The sequence below is a fragment of the Leuciscus leuciscus genome (assembly GCF_965113295.1).
Source record: "Leuciscus leuciscus genome assembly, chromosome: 24".
NCBI classification, from domain to species: domain Eukaryota; kingdom Metazoa; phylum Chordata; class Actinopteri; order Cypriniformes; family Leuciscidae; genus Leuciscus; species Leuciscus leuciscus.
In genome coordinates, this window is record NC_138723.1 from 2431674 (window position 1) to 2450290 (window position 18617).

The 18617-nt window shown below is 42.5% G+C and overlaps 1 protein-coding gene across 1 annotated transcript in view; it reads right to left on the minus strand.

The window, feature by feature from the left end:
- LOC309488882 (uncharacterized protein) overlaps nucleotides 1–18617 on the minus strand; it is a gene marked incomplete at its 3' end in the record, with an annotated part of 120423 nt that overhangs the window by 33512 nt on the left and 68294 nt on the right. The window contains exons 14-18 of the mRNA XM_082157300.1: nucleotides 8756–8953; nucleotides 8399–8539; nucleotides 6798–7046; nucleotides 4739–4922; nucleotides 950–1116 (exon numbers count right to left, since the gene is read on the minus strand). Of these exons, the coding sequence (XP_082013426.1) occupies nucleotides 950–1116; nucleotides 4739–4922; nucleotides 6798–7046; nucleotides 8399–8539; nucleotides 8756–8953 (939 nt within the window). The remainder of the gene's footprint in view (nucleotides 1–949; nucleotides 1117–4738; nucleotides 4923–6797; nucleotides 7047–8398; nucleotides 8540–8755; nucleotides 8954–18617) is intronic.

Here is an 18617-nt window from a genome sequence, read left to right on the forward strand (position 1 = left end):
TAAGCAAGTTGTTGGAGTCAACCGATTTGTTCAAACGGCTGATTCATCTAGAAAAACAAGTGATTGTTCATTGAATCGTTAAAATGATTTGTTCAAAACGCGGATTTCAGTAAAATAAAAAATAAATAAAAATAATCATCGCTGTCTGTTGGACCACGGCTTCATTATGAAATTCTCGTCGGTGATATAAAGTGAAAATTGACAATATTGTGTCCAAAAAGTAACTCACAATGTTAACTTTATTGTTAATTTAACTGTTGTATAAAATAAATAGCACATTTGCAATGGAAACCGGCACTCTTGCTCATGATATTCTAATATAACAACATAATATGATATAAATATAAGACAAAAACTCATTTGGGGACATCTATAACTGCACTGACACATCACGCAGTGAAAGCAAGCATGAGAGACAAACGCGATGTCAGCTCACACTCGCAGTGCCTCGTACATAGTTAAAACAATGATTACAATATCATCATAGTTCATAGACAATATCGCACACTCCTAAGCACATAAAGAATGAACTTACAATTGAACTGACATTGACTCGTTTTCTTCTCTCCTCTGGCGTGCAGGAGACAGATGTAGGCTAATATACTGCCATAAGTGACGCGAATTGTCACGTGAACAAGCAAATCCACCAAGATAGATTTAAAAAAATAATACGTAGGCCAACGCTAATTAGATAGTTTTAATTTCGAAAGCATTTAGATAAGTCTAAGTTAAAGTGTCATCTAAAATGTAAGACCTTTCATAAGTAAAAATAAGACTTTAAAAAAAAAAAAAAAAAATTTAAGGCTTTTTTATGGCCTTAAATTAAAAAAAATCTAATTTAAGACCTTTTAAGACTTTTAAGGATCCGCGGGGACCCTGCTATATTGTTAAAGCGCTGTATAAATGAAGGAGACTTGACTTGACTTGGAGGTGAAGCAGAAACACACACCTTTTTGTTTTTGATAATGAAGTCCAGGTAAGTGCCCTGCTGCAGCTGACTGAAGTCTGTGAATCTGAAGTGCTCTGCGATCTTCTTCTCCAGCGTGCGCAGCTCAGCTAGGCTAGGTGTGCTAGTGAAGCTGGCGACATGATCCTGGAAATAGCTCTTCACGTCAGCTATGCAAAACAGGACCACATCATTAGGCAGGAAAGTTTTTAAATCAAGTATGAACATTTGATCCAACAAACACTGATACTGATTATGCACACTCCCCATAGTCATCGTCATCCTAGGAAAAGGAGAACCGTAATAATAAGGGAATCTATAGATTTGCATCAAAAACTATGCAACAAATCAATGCAATCTTTCTTAACAAAATTCAAGCACCTGAGCAAAAGTAATTTAGAAGTTAGACTGTCAGCGGACTAAAATTTTACTGAATTAATTGGTAACAATTCACAATAAGGGTCCTTTTTTTAAAACAGCTAACAATTAAAAATCATGTAGTCAATAATTGTATCTCTTAAAACTCATCTTTGTCACTAAACTGACATATTTAAATGTGTTTTCATCTTCATGCCTTAGACGTCTTGCATATTGTTAGTTAATGCATTAACCAATGCTAACTAATAGGACCTTTCTGTAACATGCTACCAATTCATTTTTTATAATATGCAGATTAATTTATTAATTAAATTAACTGCAATTAAATAAAAAACCTCAATAACTGCTAAGAAAACCCCAACAAATACAGATAAATAAATAAAATATTACGAAAAGTTTCTATTCATTGTCATGTTCCCCTTTTAAGGCACAGATATACTTCAAGTGAAATCGAAGAATGAACTAGTGTGATGTCTTTTCCAACAAAATCATGACAAAACCAAGTTCATTAATGGATTTCAAGAACAATTTTTGATTTTATTTTTTGATTCCCAAAAAACGAGTGTAAAAAGAGACAAAAGTGGATACAGGCCTTGAGACAGAGCGACACGCGTCATGGGGGGAGGGGGGGGGAGCAATCAAACTGTCCCCATTGACTTTGTATTGTGTGAAGCTGCCTCTTCAATTTCAAGTTTCAAGTTTACTTTATTTATAGAGCACATTTAAAACAGCCACAGACTGACCAAAGTGCTTCACATCAAAAGAACAGCATTATAAAAGAATTAAAACAAACAGACAGATAAAATTTTTTTTTTTATAAAAAATCCTCCTTGTCATTTCTGACTTGTAACAAAAAACAAAACAAAATGTCTAAAAGCTGCTATGTGACAAGGTGTACTGCAAACAAGCTAAAAAAAACCCAGAAATAAGTGTTTAAGGACTCAAAAGTGGATACAGGCTGAAACAAATCGGTAATCCTAACACTCAGTATGCTCTAAAAATACTACAGGGCCGTTGAATGCTGGAATCTGATTGGTTGACGAACGTTCTAAGGTGCGCATTATTTTCAGGGAAACGCACGGCTAAAGTAGTTCCAGGCAGGTCTCGACCGCATTACAGCTCCATATCACTTCGCGTAGTCAACTGTAATAACGGAAAATAGGATACAATTCATAACAAGAAAAAGCATTTCGCCCCATGCGCTTGATCTGCAATTTTCAATGTCTAGCTTCACAATCAATAGAAACATGCAGTTTAATTTTAATAAATACAATATATAGTCCTATCTATAATCAATAGAAAATTAAACTGAATATAGGCTAAATAAATGGATAGTCCTGCAGCACGGATTTGTATTGCAGATAATATAACAAATAAATAATTATTGATAGGCCTACTTGTTAAAAGGGCTTTGTGTTTCATTTATTTGGCTATAGTCTACTGTCATCTGTCAGTTATGGAAAAAAAAGAATGAACGAATTAATTAAAACGAATTGAATTAATAAATAAATAATAATATTGACGCACATACTTTTCTGTCTCGTTATTGCAACATCTCCCTCTAATAACTGCATAATGAATGTAATTTGATACTTATGACTCATAAGTATCAAATTACATTCATTATGCAGTTATTTATGCAGTTATTAATGCAGTTAATGCCGAGTCTGGTTATTCTGCAAATGGAACAGCGCGCGTCACTCAGCTCGCTCTGCTACTCCGGGTATCTCTGTACCGGTATGTATATTTTAGGCAACAACAAAACGAAATATGTTATAAAACACCACACTGCCTCTTTACGTTTTCATTTAAAGAAATCTTAAACATTATAGCCACACAAATGTGGTTCAGGCAACGCGTATTGATTATATTCACTGCATATAACGTTAGCCTATTTATAACAAAACAAAATATAAAACACAACCCTGCCTCTTTTCGTTTAAATATAATATAAAAATATTAAACATTTTAATATGGTCCAGGCAATATGTGCATTTGTACTAAACAACAGATGTTGCAGTAAACAACATTACAGATCTTCGTTGTATTAAAATTTAAAATGACAAAACTCAACCCAGTCTCTTTTTGTTAAATTTCAGTTTTATCAATATTAGCCATTATAAAAGTATAAGTAAAAGGTACAAGAAGCAAATAAAGCAAACAATTCAGTCAAACATACAAAGTCAGCGCTCGAGTCTAACCATACAACGGTAAAGTTAAATAGCTTATAAAGTTATGAAACTTCCCCTCAGCCAAAACGATTGGCCAGGGAACAAATTATAGATTCACGAGACCAAAGATCACCCGTTAGATATACACAAGACGAGTTATATCTCATGTTTAACCACTACAGAGACGCCAGAGTCAGCGGCAAACGTCAGAACGACTAGCCGAGGAAAGGCTGTTCCAGGCGGGGTACATGAGCGCCGAGCGCCCGGTGATCGACTGGATCTCACAACCTGGATAAAATTTTCATAAATATTTATAAATAAACCACAGATTTGAGCTTTAAACAACTACATTCTCGCCTGAAAAACTCTTAAAACTACATTTCATGATACAAAAACAGTAGTATTATATTTCAACTGTATATTAAAAAATGGCGCTTCCTATGTTGTCATTCTCCTTGGCGCAGCCTATGCTCGTTATCAGCTGTCAATCAAGCTGTCAATCAAAGTTAACCACGCCCTTATTTGTCATAAATTTTATATCTAAATACGATCTAAACTAACGAGTTAGAAAAAAATTCACCCCCCTCACAGTTGTCAGGCACTCGGAACCTATCGAAAAATACAATAAAAGTCCATGGGACCAACCTGTAAAAACATGAATTTATGCTGTGAAATCAGACATTTTAACATGGGGGTCTATGGACATTTGCTCCCTTTTGGGACCTCCCCCTAGCGGATTTTCGATGTATTGCAGTTTTTTGCACTTCCGGGTAGGCTTAATTTTTCAGATTAGAATGTTGCCGCTTGGTTCAGACGCGAGTAAAAACATGAACACACTGAAGAGCCGCTTTATAGTAGAAACTGAAGCTGTGACTCTAATTGAAAGAGACTCTGATATTGTTGTTCATGTTTAATACTGTAACACATCTACTGTATAAAGTGCTGTCTGAGTAAACGTGACGAGACAGGAGAGTCTGAATATAAACATTTCCACATCTCTATGAACAGAAGATGCTTTCTGAACTGCTGTTTTCTCATTTCTGTTGTGTGTTTATTGTGTTATTGAGAGGAAAGAGCAGCACATATTGACATATTCATCTAAATGCCGTTGGATGTTCACTTTTAAACCCTAAGCGGAGGACAAAAACATGACTTTGCTGTGAGTACATCAGGGCCTTAACCTTAGAGGGTACTAAAACTGAAAAGGAAATTAAGATGACTAATGAGGTGATGAAGTGGACACCTTCAGTGGGGAGCATCTCTGTTGCTCTCTCTTCCATAGCTTCCTTTGCCTCTGCTTTTATCTGAGGTTTCTCTTTATCTACCAGGTCCTGAGGCGCGTCCAAGGAGCCACAGCATATAGCAAGCTGGAATAGGGCTCTAGCTTGCCTGTCTCTCATTACACATGTCAGGAATGCCTGAATATCCTGAGGATACACACAAAAAAACAAGCACAATCAGTCGTTTCCATAACACGTTATAAAGTAGAAACATTCATGTTCAATTACAGGGTTCCCACGCTTCGGTAAACTTCAAATTCAAGGAGCTTTCAAGGACTTTCCAGGTCCAATACCCTCAAACCCTCAGACTTAATGTGGGACACATTTCAAGTAAGAGCAAGGTTACATCGTGTTACCCTGTAAGATACATTGTTACAGTTTTGCACGCGTGAATGTCATGGCAACGTACAACACAAAGTACCTCACGCGGCAAACACTTAACGTAACACGTAAACGCGCGTAACTACCGTAAATGCGCAAGCTAGTGCGCATGGGCCACGAAGTGTTGGCGGAATAACACATTAGCGGATCGGAGGGAATCATATGGAAGCACTTTCAAGGGCCTGTATCTGTGTGTGTTTACTTTCAAAAACTTTCCAAGGACTTGAATTTTTATTTTTTTTATTTTTTACAAACTTTCAAGGATTTCAAGGACCCGTGGGAACTCTGCAATTAATCAAACCAGAGCAGAAATGGCATGGATAAGTTCATGGATATGTACAAAGAATGGCTTAAAGTGAATGAAGAGGGAAAGGTCAATCAAAAGAGCAACTGCATGAGGACCATAAAGACTCAATGGTTATGATGCAAGTCGTTGGAGAAACATTTCTGTGTGGGATTAGCAGATGATGAGCGTGACATCACATTAATGAGGAAAGCAACCGATCCCTCTCCTACTCTCATCGTTAAACCGATTTACATCCTTAAACAGCTGAAAGGAATTACCACTGCAATTACCAGGAATGAAGCATGAAGTAAAAGAATAGTTCACCCAAAATTCTAATTCTACATCATCCACACACTTTTTGAAGCTTGAAAGCTTCAGTTCCAGTCGTAATTGCAAACACCAAGCAAATAAAATCTCCTTTTGGGTTTTGGTAAGTAGAAAGTACGTGATTCTGGTTTGGAACAAAACGAGAAAGAGTACTTTATAAGAGAGCTTGGGGTGGACTATCCCTTGCATCTCATTAGGAATAATAATTACAAGTGGGAACTCAACCACCAAACCTTGTTTAAGAAAGACAAACACTTTTACGTAAAGGCTGCTCCAAACAAAAGGCAGCAAAACTACACCGCTATATTGTGTTCGCCCATATGCAAATCTTACCGAAGCTTGTTTTGGAATTCCTAGATGTAAACTCACAATTGTAAGAAAAACATCTGAATTGTGAGATAACCTTCAAGTTTAATACTCAGGCTATGCGTCAGTGTTTTATTACTCGAGACTAGACTCGATCTGCGTGCATCACAGCTAGTGCAAGATAAGAATTTGTGGTTAAAAGTATATGAATGTTTATTTTGTTTAGAAAATGTCCGCTGGTTTGTCTAGATAAGACTCTTATTCCTCAGCTGGATCGTGTCGAGACTTTGAAGCTGCACTGAAACTCACATCTGGACCTTTGACCCGTTGGACCCCATTGAAGTCACTATATGGAGAAAAATCCTGGAGTGTTTTCCTCAAAAACCTTCATTTCTTTTCCACTGAAGAAAGAAAGACTTGAGCATCTTGGATGACGTGGGGGAGAGAAAATTATCAGTCAATTTGAATTCTGAAGTGAACTACTCCTTTACCTCGAATTTGGTCTGAAGCACTACAACACTGTTAGGAGTTTTGGAAAAAACTTTAGTAAGTATGCACAAAAGTAAGTGCCAAAACAAGCCCTGCTTTAACTTTGCAAGATGCCACCCATGAAGGACAGCAACTTGAGCGTTTTCAGTGAGGTTAGCAGACATCAGACATCAAACATCCAAACCACAAGAAAAAACAACTTGCAAACGAATACTCGCCCTTAAGTTGCTCACCTTCGTCATAGTTTCACTGAAGATGCCTTCAGAGTTGTTGAAGACTTCCAGGACTGCATCGGTGGCGGTCATATTTGCATATTTGTTCCTAAGCTTGGAGTTTCCCACCTGGGAGTAGATCACAGGTCCTTGGGTGGGATCCAGCAGGCTCTTCTTGATCTCAAACATTTTGTCATCCACCTCCTCCAGAATGGTTTCTTTGGCATTTTCCATGTGGCAATACTCAGCAGCCGATGCCTTATTCAACATCTAAGAACAGAGCATGAGCAAATAAAGTCTTATCCATTGGATTAAGAATGATGGGAATTTTAGAGCGCAACAGTTTCACAGTTCCAGAGTTTGGGAGAATTCTTGAAGGATCAATGCTTTGTAGATAGGGATGCATCGATATGAACATTTTGCAGATGCCGATAACCAATAATTCTTTATACTTAGATAAAAGTAAAAAGCTATTATTTTGTGTAGATCCATGTTCGAGGCAGTTCGACTTAACAAGCGCATTTCTTTACACACACACACACACACACACACACACACACACACACACACACACACACACACACACACACACACACACACACACACACACACACACACACACACACACACACACACACACACACACACACACACACACACACACACACACACACACACACACACGAATTGGAAACACTCGATCTGCGCCAGTGGACGCGCACTGTTATGAATGCCTGTGCAGCAATGTGAAACAACGGCAAGCACACAAGCAACTTCTAAGGAAAGACTGTATTCTCGAACTGTTTCGACTTTAATCTCGAAATGCTAGATTTTCTTTCTTTTAGACTACAGAATTTATTATACTTGTCAAAACGATAATAGGAACTCCACTATGTCTCTCTTTACATTTATTTTGTCCTGTTGTCGGCTTCAGCTAAGAAAAGAAATAGTTCACCCCACACGTCCAAAATTCATAGCACACTTTAGATAACCTTCGGCAGCGAGTGCAGGCTCTTTGGTGGAGCTCTGCTCTGAAGGAAGTTCCATCGTGACAAATGAATGGACTACTAGCGGACTCGGAGTGACATGAAGACATGAATCAGAGGCACAAAAACGTTGACAGGGGTGAGCGGTCATTATGTTTACTAATTCCTGAACAGTGCTTTGTGCGCGACCCGAAAAAAAAAGAAAAGAAAAAAGCGGATTTGCATGATTTACGAGAGCATCATTTTCAGGTCGGAAAAGCCGGATTTCCGGATTTATCCGGAAGAATCACATCCCTGAATAATGTTTTCATTATAATTTTATGTAGCCGATATGACAGACTTGCGCTGCACATGTTGCACTGAACTCTATTTTCCTTTTTGAAGTGATTCAATCATATTTCAAGCAACTCAATCCCATCATGCTGAACAGTGGCATCTGAAGCGTCTCAGCTGAAGGAAATAATACATTGTTTATCAGCTTTAATATCTCAGCTACATTTTCTGCAGACACCGACATGGTGGCCGATATATCGTGCATCCCTATTTGTAGTGAGAACCCTCAACACCGAATCAGACATTTCCGAAAGAGGGGTGGACAGACCCAAAAAATATGGCAACAACAATAGGGAATCTTACCGAAATGGACAACCCAAGACTCTGTATTCTGATGCCGAGTTCATAAGGCGACTCGCAGCTATAATGGTCTGCAAGGTGCTTCAGGAAATCAGCAAGGTCAATTCTAGGTGTCGTGCTTCTTCTCCGGAATATTCTGAGACTCTAAAGCAAGCAGAAAACCACAGCGTTACGTCAATGCAGATGTATAGGAATTGTTTTTTTTTTCTCTGTATTGTGTCTTCCCTATTATATTGGTTATGTTGTGTGTGTTAAACAAGTGAATTTCCAAAGAATTTCCCCCTGGGCACAATAAAGTTATTCAATCAATGAGTATGTTGAATACTGGTCAAGAACACAGCCAATGCCAAGCTGACTCACCTCAAGAACGTCCACAGTTGTAATCTGACGTACATCATCATCTTTAGTATTTGCATCTATTTTGAACATTCGGTGGATAAGAGGGATCTTGCAGAGAGGGCCCAGATGGAGTTCTTCAAAGCGTTTCTTGTTTTTCAGGTTGGCCAGACCCTGTCCCAGTTCGTAAAGTGTGCACACGCAAGACACCGCCTCCACTGACTGACGTGGAAAGAAACACATCAGGTAAACTCAAGGGGTCTCATTTATAAACATTACTAAAAGTGTACATGCGCCCGAAAGCAAAAAATGTTGTACACCAAAAAAAAAGTCAGACTTATAAAAGCGAGCGTACGCCAGAACCTGCGCAGAATCCCCTTTATAAACCCCAGTCATTCTTGTATGTATTTAAAATGTTATTGTGAACATGCACTGTATTTGTGATTAGGACTCATAATGAATATTAACCCTCTGAGGTCGGAAAACGCGCCCCCGCGTTTTGCTGGATTTTCTTCACATTGTAGTACAATAAACTTAAATTACTCCGTCATTTATGGTTATACAGAAAAAAGAAATATAAAAAAAGAATCTGTGATATTTCTACTTTTGTATGTGTCCACTTACAATCAAATCAAAACATTGTGCTTTTGTAAAATAAAGAAAATAAACAGGGTGTGCGTTCTGCCTCTCCGTCGCGGTGAACTTTTTTTTCTTGAGCACGTCTATAAACTGAAACAAAACTCAGCGAATACTTCTCACACATTTATGAGCCATATACCTTTATACACATTTAAGTGTGTACTTTTAAATGATCGGATTCAAACTGAAAACAAATATTCTCTGTTTAAGTAATTTGTATAAAACCAACAGGATGTCCAGTATCTCAAACGCTTGCTAATTACTTTTAATTCGGCCACGCCCACTCGCGCAAAAGAGATTCACATGCAAATCTCCACATGGAACGCGAACGCCCTCGTTACCTCAAACACAAAACACCAAAACACTTCACAAGTCTCTGCTTTTCGTCGAGTTTGGAAGACGCGCTGTGAGCTTACATTGGATTTACATCAGAAGAAGAAGAACGCGATTTGAAGACAAGAAAGATGTAAGGTAAGAAATTCTTACTTATTAGTTTATGGTATTGTTGCATAAACTTCACATTGCAGTTGAACTGTTGCTAGATATATGGTGAATATTATACTATTTAGACCCGTGTTTCCTGTTAAATACTGTTTGTGGATATCTGCTCAAACATAGATATGTATAACCATAATGTTTAATATTTTGGAGCGCGATGGCGTTTGAATGTATCATATTTTGGAGCGCGCTGTGGGTTTGAATGTATCATATTTTGGAGCGCGATTGCGTTTGAAAGGAAAAATGCACCAAACATTAGGCTTTATGTTTTTACTATTATCTCATTTCATATCATCATAACGAATGGAAACATTTGAAGTAACATAAGATAATCAATATATTTTTCTCTAGCATTGTTACTGAAATCTTTTGGAAGATTTATAGGCTGCTTTGTAAAATACAATTATTTTATGCAGTACTGCACATAGCTTATGCCTACAAGGCACAACAAATATGGTGTTCTTTATATTATATATTGTTGGAAACATTTGTGTGTGTGTGTGTGTGTGTGTGTGTGTGTATTCTGTGAATTTTAAAAAGCAATTTTAACCAGAAAAATCTAAAATGTATTCCCAAAATCGTTCAGGCCTAGTTTCTCTTGATACCAGTATGTTCACTTTTTTCTTTTCTTTCAGGGACCAGATGCAACTGAGTCCTGCTGACTTCAACATTCACATGAGTCTCTGTACATGAACATGGTAAAGTGAAAATCAAACACCTTGGAAATGGTATGTACAATGTTTTTAGGAATGGCACAAAGGTCTCTGTCTTTGGATCATTGTTTTCAATGTGCTCTTTTGTCATTTGTTGTGTATTTTTGGATTATGTTGTGTTGTAAATAAATCCAAACAATCTAAAAGCCATTCTTTTTTAAATCTCCTCATTCTTTGTGCAAGGTTGCTCTGAATGACAGGGCCTGATCGCTCCTAATAGGGCAGTTAGGGGAGTGTCTTTGTCTTTCTCAGGTGTTAAAAGCTTACATATTCATGAGATGATCACGCCTCTTCGAATATGGCTTTGTCACACAAAACACGTCTTAGAAATTTTAAATCAATATATTGTCTTATCTGAATGAGCAGTCAGGGTGATTTTCACATAGTTTTGGAGCAAATATTCTAGGCTACGTCATACAATTTTCAAAAGTCTTGTGAAGAAATAATCAGTATGGGTTTCATGGCCTTATTTCAGTGAGAATTTTTTTTTGTATTTTCACAAACCACGCATAAATGTCATTATCTCAAAACTACAAACTTTTACATACATGCTGCTGATATATTATTGTAGCAGAGTTTGTGCTGAATACAGTGTAATTAGACTTTAGCCATGAAAATGTCACTAGTAACAGAAAAAAACACAAATGTCAGAGCATGTCAGAACACCTCCAGGCCCAGAAAACAGCTCAGACCTCAGAGGATTAAAGTGGTTCTCTTACGAGAGGTCTCTCGTACTGCGTAAGATATCTTACGCTAGGGGAAAATCCTTTTTCCGCGAGATATTGAAGCCAAAAATTATCCTTAATTTTGTAATAATGCAAAACGCGTTGCGGCAGCATGCAGACATAGGCGAGGCAGCTCGCGCGCCTATTGGCTGCTCTGCGGCAACTGCAGCAGCCTATCGAGCGAGGCCTGGCGTGACGCCAGACCCAATCAGGGCACTTCGCGCCCGCTGCGTCACGTCCCGCCGAAATGGGCGTGGTCTAGGCCTATAAATACCGCTCGCAGGCAGCTATTATCTGATTTTTCATCCTTCAAGCGAAGCACACGCATCGCTGCAGCTGGATAAGAAGCCCTGCCGTCTGAAAGAGAGCACCTTCAGCGGGACGAGTCACTGAAGTCGCTGGCCGCGCCGCCTTCCTTGCCTTCCTGCTGCGCTATCCGGCGTTATGTGTGTGTGTCCTGCTTGGGGGACGATACCTGTTCTCCCTCTGTTCGAGCCGCGCACACCGTGCCGCTCACAGAGGATGTCAGGAGCGGGCGGTCACGGGGCTAGCTTTCTCTCTCCCTCTGTTCAAGCCGCGCAAACTGCGCCGCTCACAAGGGAGGCTGGAAGCGGACGGTCGGGGTTAGTTTTTCTTTACGTTATAAGAAAGCTACCCTGCCTTCTGCGCCCCATTCATGCGTCACTCACTGGCGAAAGGAGAAAGGTGTGTTTTTAGTCCCTCCGAGGATGGACTGACCTTCAATTTCTCATACATTTCCCAGTTCCCTGATCATGCGACTGGAAATATCAATATTGCAGCAGGCGAGCCTGTTTTAATACAAGCGCGCCTGCAAGCATACGCAGAAGAAAGCATGTGACGCTCTTATATGCTCGTGCATCCGAAAACCTTTGTGTTCCCCCCTGTGGCTCAGTGGCGGAATCATTGGTTTTCCTCACGAGAGACCGGAGTTCGAATCCCGGTCTAGCGGCAGTTAAAATTATGCCGCCAATGCTTCGCTCTGTCAGTTCCCTGAAAAGCGACTGCAGATGTGCATTTTGCAGCCAACGAGCGCGTTGCACAACCCGCTCGCCTGCACCCAAACACCGTTTCTATGGTTTCCGTGCGTCACTGGCGAAAGGAGAAAAGAGCGTTTCTGGTCCCCCCGCGGACGGACGGACCGACCTCCTCTTTCTCGTACATTTCTCATTCCCCTCTGAAGTTCGGGCGACTGGAAATGTCAGTATTGCAGTGAGCAAGCCTGTTGTAATACACGCATGCCTGCAAACAAACGCCAGCACGTTGACGCTCTCTTATAATACTCGCGCTAACTGAGTTACAATGTGTCTCCCCCTGTGGCCCAGTGGCAGACTCTCAGGTTTTTGCACGCGAGAGACCCGCGTTCGATCCCCGGGTCTACCGGCAGATAAAATTATGCCGTCAATGCTCGCTCTGTCAGTTCCCTGAAAAGGCGACTGCAGATGTGTATTTTGCAGCCAACGAGCGCGTTGTACGACCCGCTCGCCTGCACCCAAACACCGTTTCTATGGTGTTCCGTGCGTCACTGGCGTAAGGAAAAAAAAAGGGAGTTTTTCTGGTCCCGCTGCGGACGGACCAACCTCTTTTTTCCTATACATTTCCCACTCCCCTCTGGAATTCAGGCGACTGGAAATGTCAATATTGCAGTGAACAAGCCTGTTGTAATGCACGCAGGCCTGCAATAAACGCCAGCATGTTGACGCTCTCTGTTTCTATGGCAACTTCTCGCTCGTTCAGTTCCAGTAAATGTGACTGTTCCAGTGTATCCTGCAGTAAACAAGTCGGTTCTGTCACCCGCTTGCCTGCACACAAACGCCGTTTTTACGGCTACCCAGATAAATCCCATAAGTGTGAATTTTTCTGGTGTCCCGGCCACGGCCGATGGTGCTTTATGTGTAGAAAGAATGCCCACTGCCCAGTGCCCATCTCTACACACAAGCACAGCCCGTCACACAGGGCTCGCGCACATGAATCGACTCAGATCGATTGCGCTTCAAACATGGTGAATGTGCCCACTAACACCACGTTATGCATGTCTCACGGTTTCTGTAAAAACAAAACCAACGTGCATTCGCTTCACTCAAGCGAACGATGCTTTCAGTGTGGTAAATGTGCCCGCTGTCCCGCGCCCACATCCACACATAGACATGACAGTTCCTACGGGAACCGCCCAGCCCTCCCCCTCGCGGTTGACCACTGCAGAGGAGTCGAGCGCGGGCAATCTGCCCGCTGTTATCAGCGCGCCCCATGCCTCAAATGTCACGAGCGCGACGCTTGTGTTACAGCACTCCGAAGCCTCCCCATCGCTGAGCGAGCGGAGCGCGCTTCGTATTCAACCCCTAGCTATTCATGCGGACGCATGGGCAAAGCTGCCCGGGGTTTCGAAGTGGGTGCTGAACATTATAAAAAGAGGCTATTCGCTACAGTTTCGCCGACGCCCTCGCCGCTATGTGGCGCGCGTCGAGACCACGGTAAAAACAGAAGTAGCACATTTACTTCGAGCCGAAGTGGCGAAACTATTGAGCAAAGGGGCCATAGAGCCTCTCTCTCAAGTTCAGAGCGAAGGAGGGCTATACAGCAGATACTTCCTGGTACCGAAAAAAGACGGGGGTCTCAGACCCATACTAGATCTAAGGCAACTGAACAAAGTGCTTGTGAAGCGACAGTTCAGGATGCTCACGACCAGACAAATCCTTGTGCAGATTCGCCAAGGAGATTGGTTTGTGTCAATAGATCTGAAAGACGCGTATTTTTCAAATATAAATAGCGTCACGTCACAGGCGATATTTGAGATTCGCCTTCGGGGGCCAGGCATATCAGTACACAGTCCTGCCGTTCGGTTTGTCCCTGGCACCCCGTACATTTACGAAGTGCATGGATGCGGCGCTCGCACCCCTCAGAATGAGAGGCATGCGAGTACTGAACTATTTGGACGATTGGCTGATTCTAGCGCAATCTCGCGCAGTGCTCATAGAACACACGACCATTTTACTCGATCACCTCGAGGATTTGGGTCTCAGTGTCAATTGGGCGAAGAGCTCTCTGTCACCCAGTCAGAAGATATCTTTCCTGGGCACAGAATTGGACTCGCTGTCCATGATAGCGCGACTATCACCACAGCGCGCGGTAGACATTCAACGCACAGCGAACTCGTTTCGCTGCGGCGCGTCTGTCCCGCTCAAGAAATTTCAGAAGATGCTAGGTCTCATGGCCTCAGCATCATCAGTGCTCCAGCTGGGCCTGCTCCGCATGCGCCCGCTGCAGTTTTGGCTGAAAGCGCGAGTCCCACGCAGAGCGTGGGCATCCGGTTCGCTTCGCCTCAGGGTCAATCAGAAGTGCGTCACAACTCTGAAACCTTGGAGAGCGAACGACTGGTACCAATCAGGTGTAAGCCTGGGGACTTCCTCGAGGGTGAGAGTGGTGTCCACGGACGCGTCCACCTCGGGATGGGGAGCGCTGCTCGAGGGCAGACCGTTCTTCGGCCAGTGGTCGGAACGGGAAAAGCTCCTGCACATAAACTGCCTCGAAATGAGCCACAGACAGTCCAACTGCTGTGGAAGAAATTCGGCAGAGCGGAAGTAGACCTGTTTGCGTCTCAAGAAAACGCTCACTGTCCGGAATTTTTCTCCAAGAGCAGGAACGCGCTGGCCCATGTGTGGCCCCGCCGCCCGCTCTATGCTTTTCCCCCCGTCTCTCTCCTGCCTCAGGTGATAGAACGGATCAGGGAAGAAGGATGCTCAGTATTGCTAGTGGCACCGTTCTGGAAAAACCAACCTTGGTTCCCAGTCGTGATGTAGTTAGCAAGTACTGCCCCGTGGCCAGTACCAGTGAGGAGAGACCTCCTCTCACAGGCCCACGGCTCGATCTGGCATCCTCACCCGGAACTATGGTCCCTTCATGTCTGGGCCATCAACGGGTACATGTTGGACTCCCTAAAGGAGTATTAAACACGATCACGCAGGCTAGAGCTCCGTCTACGAGACGGCTCTACTCCTCGAAATGGTCAGTGTTTTCGGGCTGGTGCACAGCCCGTGGTGTGTCACCCACAGACTGTGGTGTGACGGAGGTGTTTTCCTTCCTACAAGAGCTGTTGGATGAGGGCAGGGCCCCCTCCACGCTCAAAGTTTATGTGGCGGCTATATCCGCTTCCTTAGAGGGGCTAAGAGACTGAATCCTCCCAGACCTCCCTCAGTCCCCGTATGGGACCTTTCTACGGTTCTGGAAGCCATGAAAGGTGCGCCATTTGAGCCTTTACAGTCAATTGATTTGAAACACCTGTCTTTCAAGACGGTGTTTTTGCTGGCTCTCGCTTCAGTGAAGCGCTTAGGGGATCTACACGCGCTCTCTGTGAGTGCGGCGTGCATGGAGTTTGGGCCTAATGACTCAAAAGTTATACTCAAACCTAAGCACGGTTATGTTCCAAAATCCCTCAACACACCGTTTAGGGCGCAGGTTATCTCCCTGTCAGCCCTACCGGTCCCTGATGAGGAAAGAGACGCGAGCCTCCTTTGCCCAGTCAGGGCATTACGAGCTTATGTGTCTCGCTCGTCTGTTTTCAGACAGACGGAGCAGCTCTTTGTTTCATTTAGCGGGCGTTCTAAGGGACTAGCCGCGTCGAAACAGAGCCTATCCAGATGGATAGTTGATGCTATAGCGCTGGCATACGCCTCCAAGGGCATGCAGTGCCCGTTGGGTGTCAGAGCGCACTCCACGAGAGGCATGGCCTCTTCGTGGGCCTGATCAAGTGGGATTGCCTTGCAAGATATTTGTATGGCGGCAGGCTGGGCCTCCCCGTCTACATTTATAAGGTTTTATAACCTAGAGGTTCCCGCCCTGCAGGCCAGGCTGCTGTCGGTCTAAGTTTACCAGTATTATCTGACCTGATGCTATCAGCTCAGAATGCTGCGTCTACTGAGCACAGCTCAATGTTCGACAGTAAAAAGTAGCAGCACGAGATGTGCCTGGGCAGACTGTGTAAGACCCACATTCCCCCATCAGTTCAGGCCGTACCCCGCCCTGTCTGTATGAAATTCGCGTCTCAGCGACGCTGCCATATGTGGAAGAGTGCGGCTTCGCCCCTCCCTCTTCCCGGACTCCCTGTGAGTTCCCTGAGTGATTGTGCACTATATGTACCCCGGGCTTTCGCCCTTGGGTCTTTGGTGTCAGATCTCAGCATGCACGGCGTTTTGCATTGGGTCCCCTAGCGTAAGATATCTTACGCAGTACGAGAGACCTCTCGTAAGAGAACGTACTCGGTTACTAACGTAACCTCGGTTCTCTCTAGAAGAGGGAACGAGTACTGCGTATCTTGCCGTGCATGCACACGCTCTGGTTGCTTCGATGATGAAAAACCAGATAATAGCTGCCTGCGAGCGGTATTTATAGGCCTAGACCACGCCCATTTCGGCGGGACGTGACGCAGCGGGCGCGAAGTGCCCTGATTGGGTCTGGCGTCACGCCAGGCCTCGCTCGATAGGCTGCTGCAGTTGCCGCAGAGCAGCCAATAGGCGCGCGAGCTGCCTCGCCTATGTCTGCATGCTGCCGCAACGCGTTTTGCATTATTACAAAATTAAGGATAATTTTTGGCTTCAATATCTCGCGGAAAAAGGATTTTCCCCTAGCGTAAGATATCTTACGCAGTACTCGTTCCCTCTTCTAGAGAGAACCGAGGTTACGTTAGTAACCGAGTACGTTTTCCTTCATCAGCCGTCAGTCCCTCAGATCAACATCGGTGTCTCTAGAATATTCATACGCATGACCAGGTCACGGTTGCAAATGAGAACCTGTTCTCAACTGATTAACCTGGTTAAATAAAGGTAAAAAAAAAAAGTTTACTTACAGATGTCCTTACACACTCTCCCGTCAAGTGTGTTTTTATAAATCACAACTTATGTGTGTGAAGTGTGAACTTATGTGAACTTATGCGTACGCTCTTTCAGGGCCTGTTTTGTGCGACACAACAGTTATAAATGAGGCCCCTGAGACAAGTCTCAACACAAACCCAGACCTGCCAACATGTACGCATTTTGCGTAGCGGATACGCATTTTGACTTCAAAGTACGCTGGTACGATTTGTCACTCTAAACTACGCAAAAACCTGGTGACGCCTCTGTGCACGCGCTGTCCTCAAATCAAGCTACAGCAAAAGAAGAAAAGTTCGACCAATCATAGGGCTGGGTTCATTCCCCAAATAGCAAGCGGGGATGATTGACAGATACGTAAGGCCTATCATTAACCCTCTGAGGTCTGAGCTGTTTTCTGGGCTCTGGAGGTGTTCTGACATGCTCTGACATTTGTGTTTTTTTCTGTTACTTGTGACATTTTCATGGCTAAAGTCTAATTACACTGTATTCAGCACAAACTCTGCTACAATAATATATCAGCAGCATGTATGTAAAAGTTTGTAGTTTTGAGATAATGACATTTATGCGTGGTTTGTGAAAATACAAAAAAAAATTCTCACTGAAATAAGGCCATGAAACCCATACTGATTATTTCTTCACAAGACTTTTGAAAATTGTATGACATAGCCTAGAATATTTGCTCCAAAACTATGTGAAAATCACCCTGACTGCTCATTCAGATAAGACAATATATTGATTTAAAATTTCTAAGACGTGTTTTGTGTGACAAAGCCATATGCGAAGAGGCGTGATCATCTCATGAATATGTAAGGTTTTAACACCTGAGAAAGACAAAGACACTCCCCTAACTGCCCTATTAGGAGCGATCAGACCCTGTCATTCAGAGCAACCTTGCACAAAGAATGAGGAGATTTAAAAAAGAATGGCTTTTAGATTGTTTGGATTTATTTACAACACAACACAATCCAAAAATACAAATGACAAAAGAGCACATTGAAAACAATGATCCAAAGACAGAGACCTTTGTGCCATTCCTAAAAACATTGTACATACCTTTCATTTCCAAGGTGTTTGATTTTCACTTTACCATGTTCATGTACAGAGACTCATGTGAATGTTGAAGTCAGCAGGACTCAGTTGCATCTGGTCCCTGAAAGAAAAAAAAAAAGAAAAAACTGTGAACATACTGATATCAAGAGAAACTATAGGGCAGCACGATTTTGGGAATAGATTTTAGATTTTTCTGGTTAAAATTTCTTTTTAAAATTCACAGAATACACACACACACACATGTTTCCAACAATATATAATGAACACCAGGTTTGTTGTGCCTTGTAGGCATAGGCTACGCAGTGCTGCATAAAATAATAATAACAATAAATTAAATCTTCCAAAAGATTTCAAGAACAACTACGCTAGAGAAAAATAT